General features: G+C 50.5%; 3 protein-coding genes across 9 annotated transcripts; 2 read left to right on the forward strand and 1 right to left on the reverse strand.

Annotated features, from left to right (window-relative positions):
* Positions 1-1,813: 1,813 nt before the first annotated feature.
* On the forward strand, positions 1,814-10,639 carry CDIP1 (cell death inducing p53 target 1). 3 transcript variants are annotated; one of them, XM_054993468.1, is made up of 5 exons: positions 1,814-1,891; positions 7,299-7,396; positions 7,724-7,870; positions 8,516-8,780; positions 9,267-10,639. In XM_054993468.1, the coding sequence occupies exons 2-5, from the start codon at positions 7,312-7,314 to the stop codon at positions 9,376-9,378; spliced, it is 609 nt and encodes a 202-aa protein (XP_054849443.1). In that variant the 5' UTR covers positions 1,814-1,891; positions 7,299-7,311; the 3' UTR covers positions 9,379-10,639. The 3 variants fall into 3 exon arrangements, with proteins under 3 accessions (XP_054849443.1, XP_054849440.1, XP_054849442.1); XM_054993465.1 differs by having other exon boundaries at positions 1,820-1,896; XM_054993467.1 differs by lacking the exon at positions 1,814-1,891 and adding an exon at positions 2,189-2,294.
* A 1,427-nt stretch (positions 10,640-12,066) lies between these two features.
* Positions 12,067-18,510, reverse strand: HMOX2 (heme oxygenase 2). 3 transcript variants are annotated; one of them, XM_054992515.1, is made up of 6 exons: positions 18,403-18,510; positions 16,944-17,170; positions 15,326-15,443; positions 13,395-13,886; positions 12,421-12,541; positions 12,067-12,325 (listed from the first exon to the last, which is right to left on the reverse strand). In XM_054992515.1, the coding sequence occupies exons 2-6, from the start codon at positions 17,021-17,023 to the stop codon at positions 12,195-12,197; spliced, it is 942 nt and encodes a 313-aa protein (XP_054848490.1). In that variant the 5' UTR covers positions 17,024-17,170; positions 18,403-18,510; the 3' UTR covers positions 12,067-12,194. The 3 variants fall into 3 exon arrangements, with proteins under 3 accessions (XP_054848490.1, XP_054848492.1, XP_054848491.1); XM_054992517.1 differs by having other exon boundaries at positions 16,944-17,072; positions 18,403-18,491; XM_054992516.1 differs by lacking the exon at positions 18,403-18,510 and adding an exon at positions 17,850-18,384.
* An 89-nt stretch (positions 18,511-18,599) lies between these two features.
* NMRAL1 (NmrA like redox sensor 1) lies at positions 18,600-24,468 on the forward strand. 3 transcript variants are annotated; one of them, XM_054992519.1, is made up of 6 exons: positions 18,600-18,811; positions 19,562-20,027; positions 20,824-21,062; positions 21,537-21,786; positions 22,237-22,427; positions 24,229-24,468. In XM_054992519.1, exons 2-6 carry the CDS (start codon positions 19,988-19,990, stop codon positions 24,406-24,408), a joined length of 900 nt encoding a protein of 299 aa, XP_054848494.1. In that variant the 5' UTR covers positions 18,600-18,811; positions 19,562-19,987; the 3' UTR covers positions 24,409-24,468. The 3 variants fall into 3 exon arrangements, with proteins under 3 accessions (XP_054848494.1, XP_054848493.1, XP_054848495.1); XM_054992518.1 differs by having other exon boundaries at positions 19,962-20,027; XM_054992520.1 differs by lacking the exon at positions 18,600-18,811 and having other exon boundaries at positions 18,820-20,027; positions 20,717-21,062.
* The last annotated feature ends 345 nt before the right edge of the window (positions 24,469-24,813 follow it).

Raw genomic sequence — 24,813 nt, forward strand, 5'->3', positions numbered from 1 at the left:
CAGGAGACCCTGGAACATGGGGAGATCTGGAAGATGGATGGGGTGAGGACTCTGTGAATAGAGTGAGTCATAGATGGTGTTCTTTGGACAGGTGCCATTCCAGACCAAAGACGACGAAGGTGAGGGCTGGGGACTGCTCTTCTGCTGGGAGCTGGAGTGCCCTGGGGATGGCCGCCTTCAGAGCTTTGTGCAGGGGTGGGGGGATGTTTGAGTGAAGCCATTCCAAAGTTTTTAAAACTTTGTTTATACCCTACCTTTTTCTCCAGTGGGGACCCAAAGAGGCTTACATCATTCTTCTCCTCCATTTTTTCTTCACAACAACCCTGAGAGGTAAGTTAGGCTGACAGTCTGTGACTGGCCCAAGGTCACCTAGCAAGTATCCATGGCAGAACTCGGAATCAAATCTGGGTGGTCCAGATCCTAGTCTGATACTCTAGCCACTACACCACACTGGCTCTCCATTTCCAGAACTGCTGGCAAAAGTCACTGGTTTTGGCAGAGGTGAGCACTGCCAAAAAAAAGTGTGGATGGTTAGCAAGCCAAAGTTTTTTAAAAAAATATTTTATATACTTTATTTATAGTCTGTCTTTCTCACTGAGATTCAAGGTCCACTACATGGTATGAATCAATGCAATCAATAGGATGAGACATTTAATAAGCAATGCGATAGGACTGCAGCAGTCATAAAGAAAACATAGACTATTAAGCATGCTGTGTTAAACAACATGGAAAATGGTATGTAAACAAAGCAGTGAGATCAGGACAACAAATACAGGGAACAGATAACCAGTGTGGTGAAGCAGTTAGAGTGTTGGAGTAGAATCTGGGAGACCCAGGTTTGAATCTATGCTCTGCCACTTGCTGGGTGACCTCGGGCTAGTCACACTCTCTCAGCCTAACCTACCTCACAGGATTTTTGTGAGGAAAAAATGGAGAGAACAACTATGTAAGCCACTTTGGGTCCCCGTTGGGGAGAAATGAAGTAAATAAATAAATAAATAAAATGTCCCATGCCCTTACCTGAATAGCCCTGATCTGATCAAAATCTAAACAGAGTTGGCCATGGTTTAGTAATTGGATGGGAGACCTCCAACGAAGACCAAGGTTGCAGAGGCAAGCAATAGCAAACCATCTCCGTTAGTCTCTTGCCATGAAAACTCCACCAGGGATCTTCATAAATCAGCTATGACTTGACAACACTCTCCACCACCAATATATCCTATACACAGTGGTGCAGTTCACGGTCCCATTCTCTTTTAAAAATACTTTCTTGAACCATTTTGTTATGATGTAACCCTATTACCTTTATAGCAGCTTGAGGAACCTGATTAGCCATTTCAGGACCCCCTCCCCCCAACTCATAGCCGCCGGGCTTCTCTCCAGAAATAAAGTAATGTCTTTATTGAGGCAGGCTATAAACGAAGAAAACAACACAAAATTAAAAATATTTTTATCAAAAAACTAAAAATCGTTCTACCCCCTACCTCCAAAAATCTCTCCGGACAGCTTACACAACAGCCCTGTGAAGTAGATTAGGGAGGGGGGGGTGAGCCCAAGGGGAAACAGTAAGATTCATAGCCGAGGGGCCACTGGAACCTGGGGTCTCCCAGCATCCATTCCGACACTCGAATCACTACATCTCAACGACAGACCCGCAGCTGCATCCCATTGCACGTGTGAACGTGTGAACTTGGAAGTTCGGGAAACTGACTCTGCCTCGGCCCCCCCCTTCCCGCGACGGGCGACGAGGCCGTGCAAGGTGACGTCACTACTAGTTGGTTACGCCCCGCCGCAGCCAGGCCACGCCCCCCAGCTTCGCTCCGCTCTGAGGGTGCCTCAGACAGCCGGCGGTGGCGGCTGCTTCTCTTCAGCTTTGCGGCCAGCCGAGGCGGTGAGGTGAGGCAAGGCGACTGCCGACCGCAGCGGCGCCGGGGCAAGGCGGGAGTGGTGGGGTGCGCATTCCTCCCTCCCTGTCGCCTCTCCCTGGCCTTGACGCCCCCTGCGGCTCCCCAAGAGCGGCCAAGCGAGCTCTCTGACCCACGATGCATGCTGGGGGATGTGGTCTTTGGCGGCCGCTCTAAGCCGCAGAACTACCACTCCCAGAAGCCCCTGCGTCGGAGTCCCGGCGCAAAGACTAGCTCGGGAGAGTGGGCGCAGGAGCAGCTGCCCACCGCAAGGCGTCGTGACGTAACGAAGGGTGGGGTTCTAGCCGTTCAGAATGGCCGGGTACCCAGATACGCGCCTAATTCAGGGCAAAACTGCACGTGAGAAGAGGGCTGCTGGGTTGAGCCAAGGTGGGTCTATCGAGGCTAACCGTCTGTTTCCAGAAGCGATCAGCCCCTGCAAGGGAACGGGGAGCTCAATGGCGTTTATGTACATAGGAAGCTATCTCATGCTGAGTCAGACCAGCAGTCCACCAAGGTCTGTCTTGTCTACTCAGGCTGGCAGCGGCTCTCCAGGGTCTCGGGTGGAAGTCTTTCACGTCACCTGTGACTTGATGTTTAACTGGAGGTCCTAGCGGGGATTGAACTTGGGACCTTCTAGTGCCAAGTAGAGGCTCTGCAGCTGATCCATGCCCCCCAATGTGATGGTGCGGCACTCTGTGGGATTTGACCATTTCTGTCTCTCATTTTAAGTATCACATTTGATTGCTCTGTGCTAGATCAAAAGAACTTGCTGCAACAAATGTAAAAAGCACCCATCCTGTTTTCAAAGGAGGTCATGTTATGAGTCGTACTGCTTCTAAGCCTGGAGGTTCCTTTTAGTTCTCGGGGCTAACAGGTGGTGTTGGTCGACCTGTCCTCTGTTGATGTCTCTGATCCTTCTCAAGAAGGGTGTCAGACCCAGAGTTCATGTAGTAGAGGGGTCTTTTCCAACAGCAACTAGGCACCTACCTCTGAAAATCTCTCTCAGCCTAGTTTTCCTCACAAGGTGCATATGTGACTGACAAATCATTAGCCAAGGGTCTTCTGTTGTCAGCGTTAGTACTGGAAACTCTGTAAAACCCTGAAGGGAATGCCTCAGAGTAGGAGCAGAGCATTCTGCCAACATTCCCCCTTGGGTGATTCCATAGATACTTGGCCACAGATGCCAGACCTGCAGGTGTTACATGAACTCATGGAAAATCTGTGTGTTGTCCAATCCACAGAATAATATGGTGATTGTGTGTATTGGGTATATCATGTATCATGAAGATTGTGTGCTCCTGCTGTCCAGGGTTGGCAACTCTCAGTTTGTGTGAATGTGATGTCTTCACAGCTAAAGCATAGCCCATCTCTCAAGTGAGGATTGTTGTATAAAACTGTATGCAAAATGTGCTCAGGAAATACAGTGACTGACTCATTTCGCTGGCCCTCCTTATCCTGTGCGAAATAGCTATGCCAGGTGCACAGATCTCTTGGCAGGTTTGGGCAAGTGTTTGCTTCTTATGGAAAGAGAGAGATGTAGCTTGCTGATATTCTTTAGCATTCCTACTGAGCTTCAAATTCTTTCAGTCCTTTGCACAATTGCTCCCATTTTACAGGTGGGGAACACAGATTGACATGGTTATATGTTATTATGGTATGCATATTATGGTATACATTTCAATCTATGTCTTCTGGCTTAAACCCTGTCATTTGGCCTTCAGTGACAATTACATAATCATAAAGCATGCTCCCAACAGTCAGCTGCCTTTACATTCTGCCTGCTGGTTTTTGAACTTGTTCTTAAAATGAAATTAATCCCATGATATGGAGCTGCAAGTTGTTTTCACAAATCTCTTGTGAGCCCTGCAGAGACTGAGCCAATGCCTGCCGGTCCCAAGGGAAGAGATGGGGGCCATTGTGTGTGTGTCTCGTGGTTCTTAATCATGGACATGGTGCTTTTATTGAAGAGCTTCATGGGAAGATGATTGAACTACCTTTGTGGGTTATGAGGCTGGAGAGTTACGCAGAAGATCGAGGGACAGTATTGTTTTTCTAGCCCTGCTAGTTCTGCCACCTGCTTGTGGCTGATGCAAAGGGAAGGGGAATCAAAGGCGGGTCAGAATTTGTGAAATTACTACAGGCTGGCTAGCATCAAGAGGATTGGCTGTGTACAAGTTGCTGATTGCTGGTGTTTCTCCTTGGTGGCCCACACAGAGCTTTTGGCCAGGAAGGAGGGGTTGGGAGCTTCCCTTTTAGGAAAAAGAACAGCAGAGACAGGGGTCCAGCAACCTGAATCACCCTTGAAGGGAAGGGGAGGACATAACAGAGTCAGTGTCCCGTTGAGGCTGGTCTGTATATCCCAGGTTTTGTCTACATGGAGGGGAGATGCTCTTATAGGTTCATTTAGCAATGTTGGCAGAGGAACTTATCTGAATGGACTTGTTTGAGTGGCAGAGTGGGGAGGGGCCGAGGCTCAGAGGCTGTGCTGTGCATGCAGACTTGTTCCAGCCCTGGCAGGTAGCAGGTGGTACAGAGGAGCATTCTGTGCCAGAGGCCCTGGAGAATTACTGCTGGTCAGAGGAGACAGCCCTGATTGAGATGGATCACAAGGTCCCGTTCCCCATCTCACACTCTTGCCAGCGGGGAGCTGCTTTGTAGGGCCCTTTGAACCAGGGGAAGGAAGTCTGGGCTCTGCCACTTACCAACCAGGGTATCCTTCCCACAGATGAGATTTCTATTGATATCCAGCCTCTAGACAGTCCTAAGACTTTATTTTTAAAGAGCACTCAATCAGTGGACTGAAATTGGGGAGGGGAGGAGGGACGTTCAACACAAGAAATTGTCCATACATAAGACTGAGTTGTAGGTTTGTCTAGAGGGAAAAGGATGAGTAGATAAGGACTGCAATCTGTGTGAGTATTCTCGGAAATAAGTTGAATTGAATTCAATGGGACTGGAGGTGCATAGGATTGAGCTCTGAGTGGCTTCTAGGCAGCAATGTGGAAGTGGTCAGTATTGAGCTCCCTCACATCTGAGGAGGGCTCTGGTTTTATATTAATACGGAGAATGGCCACGTTATCCAAGGTTGTGCTAGAGAATCTCCTCCACCTGTACTTCAATCTGTCAGTAAAATTCTGGGAATTTGCTCTCCTGCCTCATTTGTGGTTTTTAAAGTCAGCGTTCATACAAGCATGATGCTGTGAAGTCACAAAGTGGACAGACATTTAAAATGTAAACATGTATTTTGGGAGCTGGTGGCAGTGGGGGCAGCTCCAGACACTGTGCGCCACCTGCGAGCCCTGGAGGAATGGGCTGTTTACGCCACATGTTCAGTGCATATTCCTGTGGGCTTCTGCTGTGCATGTAGGATGTTCACAAAGCCAACTACAGCAAAAATTGTAGCTCTGAATGCAAGATGAAGTGCCAGGCAAGTGAAACATCATTGCAGAGCAGGCCTCTTGGCCCCAGAGCCTCCTGCAGGCGCTGAATGAGCATTTCCAAAGAAAGCCAGGAGGCCATGGTTTTTTTCCTTTGCATTATAAACCAAGCACAGCCATCCTAAAGTATTGTGTTGTGTCTGGTTCCTTGCAGAATAGGGAAAATATTCAGCTGGCCCCATTCAGTCCATGGGACTAGCAGCGAGGGCTGCTTTCCTTCAGCTCTTCTCTTCTGGGAACAGTAGTGCCCAGAAGTCAGGTGACTCGTGGTCCTTTTTTCTTCTTTGTACTGGATGGCTTTGGCTTGCACCATTCAGAAGACTGGGGGTGGATTACTGCAAGCCCCCCTCCATATTTATAGTGGCTTAATCCAGCTGCCCAAAGTGTTTGGTGATTGTCATGCAGTGCAGAATTGCTGGGATTCAGAGCCTGTTTGCTGCAGAAGCGTCTTCCTGTCACTTGGCAAGGGCACTGCCAGAAAAGCTGGAACTGGCCTGGAGCAGCTCAGAGCTAGGCTGTGCTGAGTGCGTTTCTGCTAGCTGTGGAAAGGCGAGGAGTTTTTCAGTAAGGCGTCTTTGTTTCTAGAAGCCAAGCAGAGCCCCCAACGATGGGGTCTTTTGTGTGTGGTTTGTGCGTTCACGTCAAGGCAGGAGCAGACTGAGGCAGCTCATCCAGAGTTGCTGGAGAGAACTCCCCTACTGTTACCTCTCTAGGGATTCTCTTGGATGCATTGTGCTGATTCCCAAAGCTTTGGTGCGGAAGCAGAACATGGAGGAGGATCCATGTCAGGCCCACCTTGGTCCCCTGGCATCTGGTTTTCAGCTGGCCTGGTTTTCCGGCAGCATCATGTGGCCTGGTTGAAATCATGGGTGGGGGGAGCAGACTTTTGTTGATCGAATTTCAGCAGGCCCCTCTGTGTCGCTCAGGCCACGTGGCTCTAGCAGGGAGATCAGTTTGCTTTTCCCCTTGAGACTGCAGTTCTAGTGTGCTCTGCCAGCAGAGTCCTCCAAGAGAAGCAGCTCCACAGCCAAAAGCAGACTGCAAGCGAAAGCTATGTTTGGATCCTCTGCAGGGAGGACTGAGGGGGGACAGGAATGGTGCTTGCTGCACCTGGCTTGGGGCTGGAAATGTGTGGCTGGCCATGGATGCAACCCACAACAGCATTTTGAGCGGATTGGAAACTGTCATCAGACATTTTCCACATTTAGCTTCCTTTTCCCAGAGATTTTCATGGCAAATGGTAATTGGGGGGGGGGGGGGCTGTGCATTTGGGTGCAGGGTTAATGGGACCATCCCATTCAGGGACTGGAGATTCAAAGTTGTGTTTGACACAGTTGCTGGCCAGGGTATTGTGGGTCAAGCGTCCAGTAAGGATCTTGGAAATCCAGACACTGATCCCTACACTGTTGTGAAGCTGTCTTGGTGACTTGAGGATGGTTTCTCTCTTGGCATAAGCTCCCTTACAGGATCGATACAATGCCAAAGTGGAGAAGAGACAACCATGTATGCTTTCCTGAGCATTGTGGAAGAAGTTTGGGCTAAAAAAGCACTAGATGAGTGGGTGGTTTTGGACTATGCAGTGAGTCCTTGCCTGTCTAGGAAGCCATTCCTGTTATTTTGGAGTGAATTCTTTCTTGGAGAATATTTGGATGGGGTGTGTGTGCAAGCACCCCATAACAGCTTTAAACAAGCCCTCTCGATTAGATGCATTATCACCTGCAGCTGAGTGCAGTGTCAAGACAGCTGGCTACAGGTCTCTGGAGGGGGGGGAGTGTCTGAACTGAAGTCCCCCCCAGTTTACCAGAAGACCCTCTCAGGCCGCCTAACAGAACCCTTCCATCCTGCCCAATTCTGGGTGTGGAAAATGGCCATTTGACAATTACTGTAATCCTGTCCTGCTTGCAAACTTCATTTCCGCAGCTGCAATAACCCTGCATCTTGATTTCTCTTTCAGGCCAGCAGAAAGCATGTCCAGTGACCCTCCACCACCTTACCCAGGGGGGCCATCGGCCCCCCTCTTAGAAGAGAAGGATGGCCCACCTTTCCCTGCAGGTAAGGTGCTGAGTCTGAGGAGGTCTTGCTTGCAGGTTGTTCCTTTCCCATGTTCCTGATGTTCCTAAGAGGAAAGGGACAGGAGCCTGGAGACTTGCATTAACAGAGGGGGTTCCAGGCAGAGGCTGTCACTCAGTAGTGATGAAACCATCCCCAACTCTCACAGGGTCCCTCTCCCTCAGATGGATGCATGGTCTAGCCATGTGCTTCTCCCTGTCAAGCATGCAGCAAGCAAACCCCAGCTTACTTCTTGGGGCCCCCTCCCAGATCCAGCATTGTGATAGGAAATGAGCTATTCTTTTCATCCCCTTTTCCTTCCTTATACAGGCAGAGTCTCGCCTGCCATGGTGCAGCCACAAGGGGCCCCGCAGCCACCTTCAGAGTTTGGGCCTCCTCCATATGAACCACCATCCCAGCCGGGCTTCATCCCTCTACCCGTGGCCACTGATGGATCCATGCCCTACATGCCACCTGGTGAGTTGGAGGGCTGTGGGGGAAGGGTGAGTAGGCATAGGGCGGAGGACTCATTCTCACGCTTTTTCGGGGCTGGACTAGTTCTGCTCTCTGTAAGGGATTCTGCAGATATTGACTCTACTGTGTGCAACCAGATAGAAAAGGCACTGATTGCAACCTGCAGCAACTCCTTCCAGTGGAACCATCTGTTTATAGGTCCGGAATGGACACAGGCACGACACAGAAGGAACAGGCACCGCTGGACTTGTCCTTGGGGGTAGCTGAGCCTTGCTAGGATTGCCCAAGATCAGAGCAGGGGGCCACAAGGCCAGGAAGAGCACTATAGAGAGTTGCGGACAGCTAGGGGCTTGGCAAGATGAAAGGTTGTTTGAACGTTGGGTGAGACAACTCCCTGAATTCCCCTTGGTGGGCAAGGAAGTGACTGGGTTCCATTGGGGAGAAGGGAGATTTTGGGGAGGCCAACTCCTGGTACTGTGATATCATCTTGCAAATTCTCCCTTTGGGGCAAGGAACATCCAGTTAGTGGGCGAAGCAGGACAGACACCACACTCGCTAACTGGCTACCAGGACTGTAGGGAGTGATGGGTCGCAAGTCGTCCCTCATTCTGGCTCCAGATTGAGGACCTGTCTGTTCTTTCTCTCTAGGTGGCTACTACCTGCCTCCAGGACCACATCCTGCCATGGGCTACTACCCTCCAACAGGCCCCTACCCCCCTCCAGGGAGTCAAACGGCGACCGTGCTGGTACCCTCGGGAGCAGCAACAACAGTGACAGTGCTGCAGGGAGAGATATTCCAAGCGGCCCCTGTCACCACTGTGTGCCCACACTGCCAGCAGGCCATCACGACCAAGATCTCCCATGAAATTGGTTTCATGAGTTTCCTGTTGGGCTTCTTCTGCTGCTTTGTAGGGTAGGTGAGGGGGCAAGAGGAAACCCTTGCAGTCGCGGCCGGAAACCAGGTGGTACTGTCTTGCTGCAGGGGAGGGGTGGTGCATAGCCAGACTGCCACTGCTACTATACTTGTCTTGGTGTGAAGCAAGAAACCAGTCTCTGCCTCGGGAGGTGGGGGCACTTCCCTGGCCCAAAAGGACAGCAGGCATTGGGCTGTTCTTGCAAAGGAGGCAGAGAGTATCTGGCTTCGCTGGCTGTAGCTGTGCCCGACAGCCACTCTTCCCTGCATTTCTTCCCACCCTCTGCTGCTGAGGTTGGCGGGGGCGGATTAATTGGCCACTGGTTCCTGCTCTTTTTTCCTGTTAGGGATTTGCCAACCCTACCTCACTCTCCTCCCCCGCATGGTAAACTGTGGGGGACTTCAGATACTTCCCCCCAAGAGAGCTGTAGCCAGCAGTCTTGGCACTGCCCTCATGGAGTCACACTTTCTCCCCACCTCCCTCAGGTGTGACCTGGGCTGCTGCTTGATCCCGTGCCTTCTTGATGACTTCAAGGATGTGACTCACACCTGTCCCAACTGCAAGGCCTACATCTACACATACAAGCGCATGTGCTAGCAGCACCCACTGGTCTGGGCCATCACCTCGGCCTCTTCCTTCTCCTTGCGCCACTAGTCTGGCTTATCTACCACTTGAATGCTCCCTTGTTTGCCTTCCCATTCTCCCTCTGCTGCAGAGAGCTCTGAAGGCATCTGGAGCTGCTGGGTCAGCTGTGGGATGGGCACCATGATTGGATGCAGGGGGGAGGCCTCATGGGCTTGCTTGTGTCCTCTGTAGCTTTCTTGTTTTCAAGGAAATGGGGAGGGCTCTTTACATCAGGCACCTCATTCTTTGGAATGCCCCTTAGCTGTTGGAGGCCTAGAGGTGGTAGGACAGCCCTATATCTGGTGGTTGCACAGCCTGCCCCCAGGCTTCTCCTAGCCTTCACTTCTCCCCCTTGGTGTGTGCTTGGAAGCAAAGCTGTTTCCCCTCCAAGAGAGCTCTGGGGAGCCCTGGCTGCTCGGTTGTGTTGGCTTTCCTGCCTCACTTTTGGGAGATGCAATACAAAAGGAAGCATCCAAAGAATTGAGGGGGAGGATGTGAATCTTCGTCTTCTGTTTGTTTGTTTTTGTGATTTGGGAGTGGATCCAGGATCCTCTGATTTTTTCCCCCTGGGACACATACAGTTTCCTGTGCCTCTTGCATGGGGCAGAAGCCTAGGAGACATCTTTCCAGCCATTGGGTGCCAGGGCCTCTTTCCTTTTGCAATCTGTCTTGCAGGCCTGTTCCCATGTCCAGCCTGCTGGGGCAGGGAGGAGAGGCAACCGTAAGGCTTGTGGCCAGAACAGAGCAGAGGTGATTTTGCAGGCCTGGCCTCTGCCTCCGTGGCTCCTCTTTCAATACCTTCCAGACCCGGTTTCTACTCCTTTAGTGTTTATCCAGGTTGCAAGGAGGCTGCAAATGACATAAGCCACCTTGGGCTCTGTCCCGTCCCATGCATGTAAATAGCTTGGGCAACCTGCAAAGGAATGTGCTTGCCTAGAGTTTTGTTTTTTGTTCTTTTAACTGTGAATTATTAGAAATGTGAAAATTGTGTTTTCCCCACTTGATTTTGCACTAATTCCTCTGGGAAAGCCCCCCCCCCCGCATCTTTGCATGGATGCACAACAGGGCCTGAGGCTACCCCACCCACTGGATAGGTTTGTGTGGGCAGGAAGGGCCCACTCCCCAAGGCTTTCATGGGGTGGGCAAAGTTTCTGCTTTCAGCCTTTGACTGCTCAGAGAAATAACCAGCTGGGCTTTTCCATGTTTGTATATAAATTAAAGACAGATTCCACCAGGCTGTGTGTGACTGATTTCTAGGACAGAAAGAGGAGGAGTGAAGATTGAGAGATGACATCCTTTGGTTCCTGTCCAGAGGTGGGGTTGAACAGCTGCTGGAAGCCCCCTCCCTAATACTACTGGGCCCCTTTCTGTGCCAGGAGGGTAGCTGCAGAGATGGATATGTTGTGGAGGGTTCAGATAGACCAATTTGCTCTCCCGTGTGCCTGTACCTGTCAGGAAGCTGATGTGCAGCCCTTTTTGAAGAGGAACCTTTCCCAGCCATGCCGCAGAAGCATCACCTTCTCTTTCAGATCCCTTTAGGAAGGCCCAAGTGCTGTTCTGCTACTGTGTCCTTCGTGGGCTAAAATTGCCAGAAAGTGCCCCCCACCCCTCCAGCTTCCCTGGAAACATTTCAAGCTAGTAATGGGAGGCAGTAGTTGTGCATGGAGGCCACATAATGTCCAGTGTCCCCCCAACCAACTGTTGGTTTGCTAAAGGTAGGAATCCTTTTGAATCAAGAAATGAGGAGAGGGAATGCCGTCATGGAAACATTACCCAGTTAGTTTGGCTCTTACTAAAAATGAAGCTGTGGACTACTTAGAGCAGGAACAAAGGTACACAGCCACACAGGCTGCAAGAGAAGCCCATGGTATTACAATAGTGTGTTAGGATATGGTCTATGGTCTTTTACATTTCATGCCGTTACACCTCAAAACAAATAGCTGCAGAGAGGGGAAACTTATTTGAGTTCCTATCTGTCCCCTTCCTTGGGGAGAGCAGGGGCAGAGCCTGGCCAGTTCTCACCTAAACCATGTTGCTCAGAGCACAGGGCTAGTTCTCCACCATAAGGGTGAGCCTTAATGCATAGGCAGCACTTCCGGGGCTCAGCTTGTTCCAGTTGGCTACATACGATTCTCATTGGTTGGCTGCCCGTGCCCTCCTAGTACACCAGCAACTTCAGAGATAGACACTGCTTTCCTAGCTCATGGGCAACAGCCAAATAGGTGCCAATTACAACAACTGGACTACTCCCCCCCCAAATCAATAATTTTGAAGACACCAAATTATAAATTTTATTGTGGCAGAAGCCCTGTCATAATCCATAAATTAAATGAACACTAAGTGGTTATTCTCTCCCCCTCTGTATACATGCAAGTTACCCCACCTTGTTCTAAAGCTTGCTGCTCGGTATTTTCCGTGCCTTGAATTCCACAGCAGCACATGACAAGTGGCTGTAGGGGGCTGTCTCCCTACTTCCCCCTGGCAGAGAGCAGCACAAGACTAAACACCCCCTCCACCCAAGGTGCACGTGCACGCATACACATAATCCCCCTCAGCATTTCCCACCTGGGAAGAGCTGTGATCTATGCATAGCAGCTGGGGGAGGGGGGGGATACCATCACTAGGTTGTTATTGCATACCTTCCTCAGAGGCAAGAGTCAGTTCATTGTGCATTTGGGTTTTAATTCTGTAGCTCAACCGTGTGGGAAGAAGTAGCAGTCCTGCCAAACAAATGCAGGCATCTCCTTCCATGGCTGGGGAGGGCAGCAGAGCCACTGCTCCAGAGCACCTCACATCACGTACCAGGCGGCCACCCCTGCTGCTACAGCCAGGCAGGCAGCCAGAGCCAGCTGCACAGGGGGCTGCTTCAGCAGGGCCAGAGCAAGATGGTAGGGGCAGCCAGTGCCCTCGCTGCTGCCAGCTGTGGGTAGGGAGAAAAGAAGGAAAGCACCGTTAGCCACCAAAAGTGGCAGAAGCCAACAAGCTGGGGGGGAGGCGCAGGAGGAGGAAACCCACCAAGCTTAGCAGCGTAATAGGGGCATTTGCGCAGGTCTCCTTGTCCGTCATGCAGTCGGAGGCCACCATCTTGGACTTCTTCTGTTAGCAAAGCCCCAATCTTGTCCAGTTCGTCAAAAACCTGCAGAAAAGGTTAAAGGCCCCATGAGCCAGAGGACCAAGGAGGAGCCATGCATGGCATTTTATTTTCTGCCCTCTAGGGACCCTACTTTTTTCCCTTCGCCTTCCAACCCAGATGAGCTCCAGCTACCATCAGCCAGCAAGTTTGGGGGAGCCATCACAGCAGACTTCAGCAGTCTCCAACACACCCCAAATGATCAAGCTAGGTGGACTGTGGGGTATTGTTGCAGCAAAACTACTCTGAAACTGTGGACCACTGGGCCTGAGACGCCCAGGCATAAAGCATAAAACCCAGAACTTGAAAAGATCAATCATAAATGGAGTGGGAACTTTGCACAAGAAATGACAGTGCCCTAGCAGCAAGTGCCACTGCCCTCTAATTTTTGTAAAGTGCTGAGGCTCATGTTGCTCCCTATGCCTTGGAAGTGAGCCAAGGAAGGCAAAGGAGAGGTGGAAAGTGGGCCCATTTCACCCTGGGCACTAGGCTAGCACTTCTGGGGGCTAGAGATTCCCCAGTTTTGCAACATATGCCTTGCATTGCTCTAGGTGGTGAGGAAAGTGGAGAAATGTTTTAATAAATATCCTGATTGCACGAGGCTGACGGATCCAGCCTTGCAGCCAGCCTCCCTGGGACACATGAAGCTGAAATTGTACTGGGGGGGGGGGGGAGAGGAATGCTGGCCCAGGTCCCACAATGGCACCACTATCCTCTCCCCCTCAAATTCATAGTAGTAATTCCGGCCCCAAGAAATACCCAGAAGATGCAGCACCACCACCAACCCGACAGAGGTGGGGACTTCTCTGCAATGAATATTGCGCACATGGGCTCCAGCCACTATGGCCCTGCTCCATACCTGCATGTTGAACTCAAAGGCCTTGTTGGCCTCCTCGACAATCCGCTCCTTGGTCCCCTTGTCCAAGTCCAGGGCATTCAGTCGGGCTCTGTAGAACTGTTTGAACTGCTGGGGATTGGAAATGTTCTCAAAGACATAAAACTGGACCCCTTCTCCGGTGCTGGGCAGCTTCAGTGCCCGCTGGGCCACTTTCTTAAGCACCTGCCCCCCAGAGAGGTCCCCCATGTAGCGGGTATAGGCATGAGCCACTAGCAGCTCTGGCTCATGCTGCCCGATATGATGGATCCGGTCCACATAGCGCTGGGCTGCCTCTGAGCACTGGATTTTCCCCTGCCAGCCTTCTCCGTAGAAATACTCCAGGTCTTTCTCCAGGGCCTCCTTCCGGTGTAGCTCGAGTGGGAAATAGAGAGGCATAAATGCCGGGTGGTCCTTGTTGCGTTCCATTTCCTCCTCTAGAGCAGAGTACGTGAAGAACAGTGCCACTGTGCCGAGCTGCAATGAAGCCGAAGCATTGTGAGGGGCTGAGCCTGCACACTGGCCCTTGCCCCCTGCCCTGCCAAGGACTCTTCCCTGAAGAAACCGTTTAACGGGATTACAGTCCAAACCAACAACCAAGGAAAGCGCCCTCATGCCCCTCTAGCACAGCCAGAAGGCTCAGTCCTCATTCCCATACTTTGCCCTCCCCGCCTTTACCCAGTCCTGCTGAAAGCCCCTCCCCCTAGTCTTTTTTGCTTGGGATCAGCTAGGCGCATATGCCCTCCCACCCCTAATCCCCTGCCTGCCCAGCAGTAGCAGATTAGAGCCTGCTTCAGAATGCCCTCAAAGAATTTTGCTGGAGGATTTTGAAGCTGGGCAGTCCCTGGCCCAGCAGGCTGCCAACCTGCTACAGTCTGGATTCCTGGCCTCTGCCTGGCTAGCACTTCTCTGGACTCAGCCACTCTTCATTGCCCCAGACTTTCCAGAGCAGCCATAGATGAAGCTGCTCAGCTGGCAGAACCAGGATTTTGCAGAGGTCCTTGCTAGAGAGGAAACCCAAGACCGGCACTCTACAGAACCAAATACAAACTGAATCCTTTTTAACAGAACATGAAAGTTACACATGAAATGAAGGTAAAGCCTGGGGAGGGGGGGATGTTTAGAATATTTATTTGTTTGCTTCAGTTATAGCCTGCCTTTCTCACCAAGACTTAAGGCAGATTATGAAATGTAGAAAACATTTCCAATAGCATAAAATATCCAATAAACAATGCAATATCACTCCAATTGCAAAAATTAGAAAATAATGAAGGTAGAAAACTGCCGAAGGCACGATAGACCATAAGCAATACTGAGGGTAGATTGGCAGGGTACAAAACAGTGCAGTAGAAACAAGACAAGACATACAATTAGCATTGTAATATTTCTACTATAAAATCACCCTCTTAGACATTATTTCCATTATAAAAGCATCCTCCGCTTCAGTTCGGGTCTCTGTACAGACAACCTGAACATTTCTGTTTTGCATGCAAAGGGAATGGCAGGCAAAGATTTTTTAAATGGGACTAAAAGATTTCTTGGAGACGCTTTACAGAAATGGATATCACAGAACATGAGTGGCTGCCAGTAATCCCAAAGGCAAAACCATGCACAGTTTTATTCCCATGCACGAAAACAATCTCACCCATTGTATATGACGCATTGTGGGACCTGGTAGGAGTCACTTTCTAATACCATAATCAGGGTTGCAGAAATTTTACAGATTATTAACCTGTCAATTATGAGTCATATTAAGCTCCATATTTTCAGTTGTACACATTCTTTCTAATACTGGCTCTTTGTTAAGCTCTTCTGCCACTCTTGAGTTCGGCTTTAATTATAAAATGTGGCTGACGCCCCTGACATACTAGCTATCCTGCGCAGCTGGAGGATCGTGCAAATGGAACAAGACGCACCTTGAAAAGCTCCCTCTTGATTTTTCCTTTCAGGAAGTCTTTGACAAACTGAGTGTTCTCTGCCTGATCATGTGACTCCTTGGTCCCTTCCTTGAGCAGTTCTGATAGGTCTGAGGGGCTGTGGAGAGAGACAAAAACGTGTGTTAAAAGCGGGGTGAGAGCTAGTATTGAGAAGTGACAGAAGAGAAGCAGCTGGATTTAACTGGTTCATGCATCATGGCCATCTATAAGGATGATATATGCAGTCGTTGTGTGCATGCATATATATTTTGCTACTCACTTTCAACAGCTTGACAGCAGACACATCAACTCTATCAGTGATTTGGGGTTTGGTTTTCCCTTCCAACAGGGTTCCCATGAATAAGCATCATCAGAAATGTATTAATACCAGGCCCAAAAGCAGACATGCTAGGTTGTGAGCCTTGTCAGTCCTAATTCTGTGTGATTGTTTTCTGACATAACAGGTTTTTGTTTTCTAGCACAGCATAAGCGCCAGCCCTCCCAGTGTCCTGCTTGACAGCAGAACATTGCCTCTGGTCTTGGCAAAAGAGCCATTTCCAAAGGTTTCTGCAGTTGGGGCAGAAGCCTTCAACTGGCCTCAAACCATAGGTTCATGTGCCTCTTGGTTCTGCACCAGCATCAACCAGGCCCTGCCAGAAGCCCTTAAGAGGACTGCCAAGATGGAAGGCACCACATGGCAACACTCTCTCCTGCCCTCATTCCAAACTCAGGCTACAAACTCCCTATTAAAAGCACCACATAAGGAGAGAGGAAGAAGTTGCCCCATCGGTAAGCCCCATGATGCACTCACAAAGAGCTATGCAGGCAGACGAAGCCTGGCACCCCATAAGAGATTCTTGAAGGATGCTGTGGAGGAACAGGATGCTGGAAAGCAACAGGAAACCATTCACCACCCAAGAGGGCAGGGCCAGAAACTGCCCTTGAGGCAATTAAGGAGCCCAGTCAGTCCTCTTATCCAATCCCCCCTAAAGGAGAGGGCCTGCATCCCAAGATAGTCTTGACCGATGCCTGTTCCAGAAAGGAAACCTGCTGGGTAAGAGTATAGGAAGTACTCCCGATGAGCTTTCCACAGAGGATCAGGGCCATGAGAGCTTGTGAGGAGCAGCCAAGCGCTCCAAAACTTAGAGATCACCTTACTATGACCACCTTCCCAGGCAACAGAACTCGGTAAGAGTGCCCAACATGCCTGCTCAAGTTGGCTAGTTAATGTCTTTCATAAGAACAAATACATGAACTGGGCTCCCTTTGCCCCTCGACAACCACCTTGAGGTGGAGCCAGTTTATGCCTGCCTATACCTATGGCTAAGTGAGAAGGGTTCGGGTAAGAATCCTTCCTTGGAAAAGAGTGCGAGAATTCAATCCCAGAACAAGCACCAGCAGTCTCAGCATCCTGCTTGAAGCAGACCATTGCTTCTGGGCTTGGTAAAAGTGCCATTTTCAAAGGTTTCTATGGTTGGGGCAGAAGCCTTCAACTTGCCTCAAACCACAGGATCTAATTTGAGCAATTCTGTCACCTAGGTACACCCTGGCATAAGACTATCACTACCAGCCTCGAGGTCCACATCCCCTCCCAAGCACAGATTCAAGGAGCACTCACCTGACGCTGCCATCCTCTTCCAGTTCCTCATAAGAGAGGCTCTCAGTCTCTTCCAACCCTTCTGTCACCTCCGATGGCATTGTGCTCTTGCTGGTCCCCTACAGGTCTCTCTCAGCTTCTTTTTGGGTCCTGATCAGAAAGAGGTCAGGCCAGCCACACAGATGCAGAAGTCGGCCTTATTTATTTATTTAAGTAGGAGGAGGTTTCTTTGCTGCCTCTTCAGATTCCTGCTTACAATATGAATAATGAAATTATCATGACAAGACCCAGCCATTAAAACCAACCCAGGGCCATAAAACTAGCTGTCTTGGCTTTCAGAGGGGCTCCTTGCAACCATGCCAAGCACATGTAAAAGGCATTAAAAGACCAGCATATAAAAGGCCAGACCTGGACAAGCGCCATGCAGCATTCAGTGGCCAGGCCCTTACCTGATAGTAATCAAACCCACCTACAAAAGAGAAAGTAAAGCCTCTGCACAGAGCAAGGCCAGGTGCACATCCTGATGCTGAAGGAGCAAATTCCCTGCCAGGATGGGGCCTACTAGCACAGCGAGGATCCCGGCCATTCCAGCAGTTTGCTCTGCAGCCATGCATCACAGCCGTCTTCCATGGGGGGGAGAGGCCAGCAACAAGCAGGGGAGATGCCAGGGTGATGCGGTTGGCTGTCGGACAGCCAACTTGGGGCATGACGAGCGCGTCAGATTAAATGAGCAGAGGAGGACAAAGCCCCTTTGAGACCAGCTCGGTGATGCCAGCCACTCGGACAGCCCGGAACAAGGATGCTGTGTTTCGCACACTCACAGCATGCCTTTGGGGGCAGTTGGAAGTCGAACGCGCAGTGCGACGCCAGCCCCCCTCCCCCCTCCAAAGCCCATCCAGGCAGCATCGCAGCCAGGCAGGCGCTCACCCAGCGGAAGCGCTGCCCTCTCTGCTCAGGGCAGCCTACGCCGCCGCTCCTGCCAAGTCACCAGGGCGCCGCCGACGCAGCGCAGGAGCGGCTCGGCACCGGCCGCCATCCCCTCCCGGGCCGCCGCAATCCTCAGGGCCCGGGACAGCCTGTGCTTGGCCTCAACAGCGTGCCTGAAACCAGCAGTAGGCGTCCAAGGGCCGGACAAGCTCCGGAGATTCCCGCTAAGCCTAACGGGGCGCAAAGCCAAGCAGCGCCGAGGCCAGCGCTTGCGGCACCTCTCGCCACGTGAGTCAGCCCGCCAGCCTCGAAGCCCCCGCCCAAAACAAGCCCCCACGCTGGCCTGGCTGTAGGGCCCCCAGCAGGCAGGCAGCCCACGCTCCGCAAGGGCTCCGAGCGAGCGACGCTCCACCACACAGGGACCGGGGCGCGGGGGCGTTTCGCGCCCGCCGGCCAACACCTCCTCGAAAGAGACCGGGAATGGAGCCTCCATCCGTAGGGGCATTCTACCTCCCCTGCCCCCCTCTGGCGCAAGGGGGCGCCCCCCGCTCACCTGCCTCTTCCACTTCCGCTCCCGCGTCTTCTTTGGGCCCTCCCAGCGGTACTTCCGGTCAGCTCCTTGGCCGGACCCAACTAGCAGTACGAGATCCACGCCGGGAAAGCCCCGCCCCCGCCTCTGTGACGCTTCCATCGCTTATTGAATATGCATGAGGGTTGCGTGCGTGCGACGTCAGTTGCGGCGTGCTGAAGGGGAGGGGTGCTTCCGCTCCTTCTGGGAAAGATCGTCGACCGGATACCTGGCTCGTTATCCCACCATCACCGCCGTGCGACCGCTCTTGCTGGGACGAGCTGTGCTAGAGCAGACCGAGGTGGGGCCCTCGACTCCTCCTGCGGTGGCCCAGCCAAACCAGACTCCTTCCCGCGCCCGCCAAGAGTTCTTTCCACGGCAGCTGATCTTGCAGGTCAGGCGTCAGGCCAAGCCCGGGCTTCCCGTCGCTGCGGCTTGTTTGTGACCGTGATCAGGAGGGCTGGCGAGTCCATGTGCTTAGGTTACTCTGTCTCAGCCTCACCTACTTCACAGGGTGGTAGTTGTGAAAATAAAATGGAGGAGAGGAGAACAATGCTGTAAGCTGGTTTGGGTCTTCATAAGGAAGAAAAGGAGCGTATAAATGTTTAATATGAATAAATAGATGCCTCTTTTCACATCGTGGAAAAAATACTGCACTCCCCAATTGAATATGAAATTATCAGTGCAAGTGATGCCACAGAGAAACGGAGAGACAGTGAAGAAGGTGCTCTAGTGACCTCCATGGAAGAGAATTAAATTCTATAAAAAAAGATTCTTGAGTAAACTCATCCATGGCATATCATGCACAGTTCTTTGAGTGTGCTAAAATACATGTGTCAATGAATTTAAATAAATTTGGATTCTCCCCCCCCCCCTTAAATATAAGCAGTGCAAGTTAAGCATCTGCTATACTGTTTTTACATTTTGTACAAGTTTTATTCCACATTAACCACATTAAGCTGTTTGTTTGTAATATTTAAGTCAGACTTGATTCCCCCCACCAATAAAATATTTCAGTCCAAGTATTTGTTGCTTGGGACACTTCTAAAAATATTGTTTGCAAAATATAAATCAACTTGAACATGGTCAACCAGATCATGTTCTGATTTGCACATTTGAAATTGTTCCATTCAATTTTGTCCAGAAAAACCATCATGGCTGCTAGTTGTGGGAAGGCTATCTTCTTTTTGAAACATCCAACCTGAAGAAGAGTTCTAACAAACGCAAATGTTCACGCTCTCTTATGTGTCATTTGGTTGGTCTTAATCAAAGGTATTGTGTGGCTTTTGTTCCCTATTTCTTTATCTATTCATTTCCCTTAACTCCTATGAGTGTGGTAAGTGGCTACATTTTGCCCAGCCTGGGTTTGTGTATAAAGTGGGGATCCAGAGGAGAAGGGCAAATAGGGAAAGGAGCGGAGGTGGTTACTCCCAACTAGTTAACCCACATGAAGGTCTGTGATTTGAGTACGTATCTTTGAATCTCTTTGAGGATCTAACAACATCTAGTTAATCTTCATTCTCTTCCCCCTTTTTTTTCCAAAGGAGCTGCTTCCTTTTGATCCCTACAGATGGCAGACAAAAAAGTGATTGTGGTATTTGGTGTGACAGGTAAGGAACCCCTTGTTAGCAGAGTAGCAGAATAGATTCAGCCAAGCATGTGGGTCTCTGAGTGCAGAGTGCATGCTGAGAAACAAACTTGCACATGGAGCCTGGTTTAAGCTTCAGAAAAGAAACAGGAGTTCTTTATTGCAACAACTACAATAAACTGAATGTTATAAATTGAAACTGAATGTTATTAACAACTGTGCTTATATACCGCTCTTCTAGACAGATTAGTGCCCCACTCATCAGTGAACAAAGTCAGTGTATTATTATCCCCATAATATAACTGGGGAGCTGGGCTGAGAGAAGTGGCTTACCTAAGGCCACCTATTGAGCTCATGGCAGTAATGGGATCTGAACCAGCAGAGTGCTGATTTGCAGCCCAACCACTTCATCACTATTACAACAACTCTGAGCACAGGAAAGGAGTAGAGATAGCATTCTATTTGTCTAGTCTAGGCAGCCAGAGATGCAGGATGGCTGTCCAAGTCTCATGTGTGGCAGGAGCGAGAAGAGAGCAAGGAGAGGAAGGTGTAATGCAAGAAGGAAGTTCCTAACAATCTCAGTCTGCAATGATAGTTCCAGACCAGAGAGAAAATGGAAAGGTCATGACCCATCTAGCTCCCTAACTATGTAGCTGTAACCTGAGATTAGGGGACAGCACAAAGTCCTTCTCTTTTGACTCCCAAAAGCAGATTGGAAAAGCAGAGTGTGCCTCTGCACTTCAGCAGAAGGGAGGCCCTTCTTCACAGGCACTCGCCTGTCCTTCAAGCAGCTGCGAATTGAGCATATACTTCTGCAGGTGCCCAGGGAGGTGCTGTGGCTAGGGCTCTGCTTGCAGATGCAACCTTTCTGGTGCGAGGCATCACCCGCAACCCACAGCAGAAGGCAGCCCAGAAGCTGAAGAAGATGGGAGCAGAAGTGGTGAAGGCAGACCTAGAGGACGCCCAGAGCCTGGAGGTGGCCCTGCGGGGGGCGGATGGAGCCTTCCTCGTGACAGATTTTTGGGAACACCTCAGTGAAGAGCAGGAAGTGGCCCAGGTGGGAACCAGGCAGAACCACCACAGTTTGGGGCGGGGGCAGCTTTCCAGCTAGCCCCTGTGGGCTGGGCCTTGGGAGCCCAATTGCAGATATTGGCAGCTCATGCTTTGCACCATAAGGCAAGATGTTTCAGCTGCTGATCAGACTGGTTGAAGCAGGGCAGAAGAGGCTTGGCAGACATCAGCTCCTGTGGGGGGGCTGGACACTGGCAGGGCAGGAGGGCCAGAGTGTTGTGAGGGATGCAGTCACCCCGGGAATCACAGCCAGAGAGGCCATCAAGCACTTCCTTTGTCTGTCACAGCCCAGAGCTACTTGGCCTGTCCTTCTGGGGTTGGAGTCGGGAACAGTCTCAGTACTATCCCAGCTGGCTGTTTGCCCCACGCTCGTCCCAGCAATGTACCACAGACAGCCACTCGGCTCCTGGGGCAGGACTGAGATGGGAACCTCAGCTTTCTGGGTCTGGTTTGTCCTCAGGGGAGGCGTGTGGCTGATTTGGCAAAGCAGCTGGCCTTGAGCTACATGGTGTACAGCGGCCTGGAAAACATAAAGCAGTTGACGGGGGGCCAGTTGGCAGTGCCACACTTTGATGGCAAAGGCCGAGTGGAAGAGTACTTCCAGGCCCTTGGTGTGCCTGTGACCTGCATCAGGGTGCCCTCCTATTTTGAGAACTTCCTGACTGTCTTCCGGCCTAGGAAGGCCTCTGATCGAGATGACTATGAGCTGGGTAAGAGTTCCCTCAGACCACCCCCTCCTGCTTAGCCAGAGCTCAGGCTTCCTTGGCTGTCTCACCACTGTTGTAGGGGTGACAAGGAGCCATTCCAGCCCTGACTGAGCAAGCAGGCAGCCCTTCCTAGTGAGGAAGCGACACCTGCATTATAGCAGAGGACCTGACGGCAATGCTTAAGACCATGCCTAGAGGCTTTTTCTCGCCACTGCCATGGCCACTCAATCCCTAGGCAATGCTTGATGCCTAAGCAGAGAGACAAGTGGCCAGGTACTTGAGTTAAACATCTTCCCTTTCTTCTGGTTGATGGCCTGTCCCTATTCTGCTTTTGCCAGTACACTTAAGCCACCGAGATGTCAGGAGGGCAATATGGCTGTATCTAGCATGACACATTCTGAAATGGTGGGCTACAGGAGAGACCCATTTCTTCCTGCTTCTTGTCCTGTGTAGCTCTTCCAATGGGAAATGTGCCAATGGATGGCATGGCAGTAGCTGACCTTGGGCCAGTTGTGGTCACACTGATGAAGGAGCCAGAGAAGTACAAAGGCAAGACCATTGGTCTGAGCATGGACAAGCTCACTGTAGCAGAGTACGCTGTATTAATATCCAAACATACTGGGAAAACCATCAGAGATGCTAAGGTAAGAGGCCACAGAGGAAGGTCTTCACAACTATGCCTGTTGTAAAGGGGTGTGTGCATGCATATAAATCCTTTTGCACCCAAGTGGGCACAGAAGACATGGAAAGCCTTGATGATAAAATATGCTATTAAGTGAACGAGTTTAAATGTGCATTGTTATTTGGGCTCGCTGTCCCATAGTTTTGAAATGCACAAGAGGAGAAAATTGGCTGCATGAGCATCATCTGGTATTTCAAAATATTTCTGCAAGTCAGCTGCTGCTCACTGGATATTTCACCCCTCTCAAAAGCTCATACCCTGAAAATCTAGTTGGTCTTTAAGGTGCTACTGGACCCGAATCTTGCTCTTCTTCTACAGACCAACATGTCTCCCCCCCCCCCCCCCGTGACAGCAAAGAGAATTCCAGTAGCTAGAAATCTTTGGGCTTCTCACAGTCAACAAATGTGTGTCTCCTTCAGCTGCCTTTTCCTAAACAGGCACAAAGCCCAACAGCCTCTCATAATAGCAGTTTCTGTATGTATGTTCCCTCTTCCATTTGTGTGACACCCCTGATAGATGGTTTAAAGGGAGACTGGTCATAACAGGGCTGTAAAGCTTCTTGGCGGTCCCTTTCCAAAAGATCTTCCTTGCTATAAACATATTTGCCAGCATTTCCTGCAACTCTCTCAAATTTGTGGCTTACTATAATTAGCATCCCTAGTGGGCTTAGTCCTGCAATCATTCATTTACACCTCACCTTTCTACCCAATATAGGTCCAAAGTGGCTTATAGCATCGTTCTCTATTCCACTGTATCCTGAAAGGGAGTCTGGGTTGAGAGCGTTTGACTGGCCTAAGGTCACCCTGTAAGCTTCAATGCCAGTGTGGGGATTCACACCTTGGTCTCCCAGATCCTAGTCCAACACTCTAGCCCAGATACCTTGCTGGTATGTCTCTTTGAAAGGCATGCTTCCCCTCCATTAGCTGGTTCAATCTGGTTGAGGCCAAAATCATCTCTCCAGGCATAGGAGGGGCATGCTGCAAGGATAGGGAGAGAGAAAAAACAAATGTTTTATTTGGAATTACAGATCCCAACACATTTTGGACATAGCTTCATCAGGGGATTAGTTTTACTGGATCCCCTGATGACACATGCAAAATGCACTGGCATCTATAATTAAAAATATTTCTCCCACTGCATGTTTTTTCTTTTTTCCTGGACTCTGCATTGATGTGGTCCTTTTTGTCTGCACGCTGCAAGGATGACCTAGCTCCTCTTTGTCAGCATTCATCTTTGGCAGTGTTGCTATTGAAAGAGCCACACCTATGCTAAGTGAGCAGGACAACTTCATCTCACTTGTGCTGCCTGATGCACAAGACCTTTCCTTTCTTCTCTTTTTAGAGCAGCCCTGACATTCTGAAGGCCTCCCTAAGACTTCCTCTCCCTTCCAGTTGTCTCAGAGGTGAAGGTGCCCCCTCCTAGAGTTCCATCAGGACTTTTGCTTACTCAGGAATGCCAGCAGTCAGCCACAGGGCAGCGCTTCCAGTCTGGCACCTGGTTTGTAGAATGAACTCTTGCAATGGGATCTTCATTGAGCAGGGTGGGACAGGCTACGAGAAGGTTGATAAGATGGTTACTTCACATTGGAATTGTGATTATGCAGAAGTCTTATAGGGTGGGACTGGCTTTCTACATCCTCTGTTGCCCAGAGGACCCTTCAGAGGGTAGCAGCTTAGGCTCTGGCATCCAATGCAGAACACACTTGCCTGCAGCCACTGCAACACATATAGTTCTTGGCTGATTAGTGAACTTTCTTGGTACAGATATCACTTGAATCCTACAAGATGCTGGGCTTTCCTGGTGCTGAGGAGCTAGCCAACATGTTCCGTTTCTACCACATGAAGCCAGACCGGGATGTCTCCTTGACCCAGAAGCTCAATCCCCAGGCAAGAACATTTGAGGAGTGGATAACAGAGCAAAGAACTGCTTTCAAGAACTTGTAAGAGAGGGAAGAGCTCTCAGCGGCTTTGTTCTCCTGTTTTAAATAAAAAGAGCAGGTTCGGGCCAGTCTCAGCTTTCACTTCACTGCCACCACTGCAGCTGCCCAGTATAGGAAGAGGCAACACATAGAGCAGCAGAGCCTGAGGAAACCACTGGACTCAGAACCTTCACCAAAGGCAGACCCACAAAGCTGTAGCCTACCAGTGGCTACCATGGTTTAGATCCTACCACCCATAAAGCTACTACAGGAGGTGACAGCCATGCTTATGAAGGGGAGACATAAAGCAGTTTGCTTGCATCTGCCAGGTGGGCTCTAGTTGGGACTCTGATTTGGGTTACAGGCGACCAATCCAGCCAGAGCACTGGCCCCTTAAGTGTGTGCAGGGTGGGAGGAGAGAGAGCTGCAA

The sequence above is a fragment of the Eublepharis macularius genome, chromosome 12, assembly GCF_028583425.1.
Source record: "Eublepharis macularius isolate TG4126 chromosome 12, MPM_Emac_v1.0, whole genome shotgun sequence".
NCBI lineage: Eukaryota > Metazoa > Chordata > Lepidosauria > Squamata > Eublepharidae > Eublepharis > Eublepharis macularius.

Excerpts from the sequence above, each read along its gene's own strand:
- CDIP1 (XM_054993468.1), top strand. The coding sequence starts at position 7,312 with ATGTCCAGTGACCCTCCACCACCTTACCCAGGGGGGCCATCGGCCCCC. Across the intron at positions 7,397-7,723 it reads TGGCCCACCTTTCCCTGCAG|GCAGAGTCTCGCCTGCCATG; the intron begins GTAAGGTGCTGA and ends TTCCTTATACAG. Across the intron at positions 8,781-9,266 it reads TTCTTCTGCTGCTTTGTAGG|GTGTGACCTGGGCTGCTGCT; the intron begins GTAGGTGAGGGG and ends CACCTCCCTCAG.
- HMOX2 (XM_054992515.1), bottom strand. The coding sequence starts at position 17,023 with ATGCCATCGGAGGTGACAGAAGGGTTGGAAGAGACTGAGAGCCTCTCT. Across the intron at positions 12,542-13,394 it reads CCTTTGAGTTCAACATGCAG|GTTTTTGACGAACTGGACAA; the intron begins GTATGGAGCAGG and ends CCTTTTCTGCAG. Across the intron at positions 12,326-12,420 it reads CTATTACGCTGCTAAGCTTG|CTGGCAGCAGCGAGGGCACT; the intron begins GTGGGTTTCCTC and ends CCCTACCCACAG.
- NMRAL1 (XM_054992519.1), top strand. The coding sequence starts at position 19,988 with ATGGCAGACAAAAAAGTGATTGTGGTATTTGGTGTGACAG. Across the intron at positions 21,787-22,236 it reads TCGAGATGACTATGAGCTGG|CTCTTCCAATGGGAAATGTG; the intron begins GTAAGAGTTCCC and ends TGTCCTGTGTAG. Across the intron at positions 22,428-24,228 it reads AAACCATCAGAGATGCTAAG|ATATCACTTGAATCCTACAA; the intron begins GTAAGAGGCCAC and ends TTCTTGGTACAG.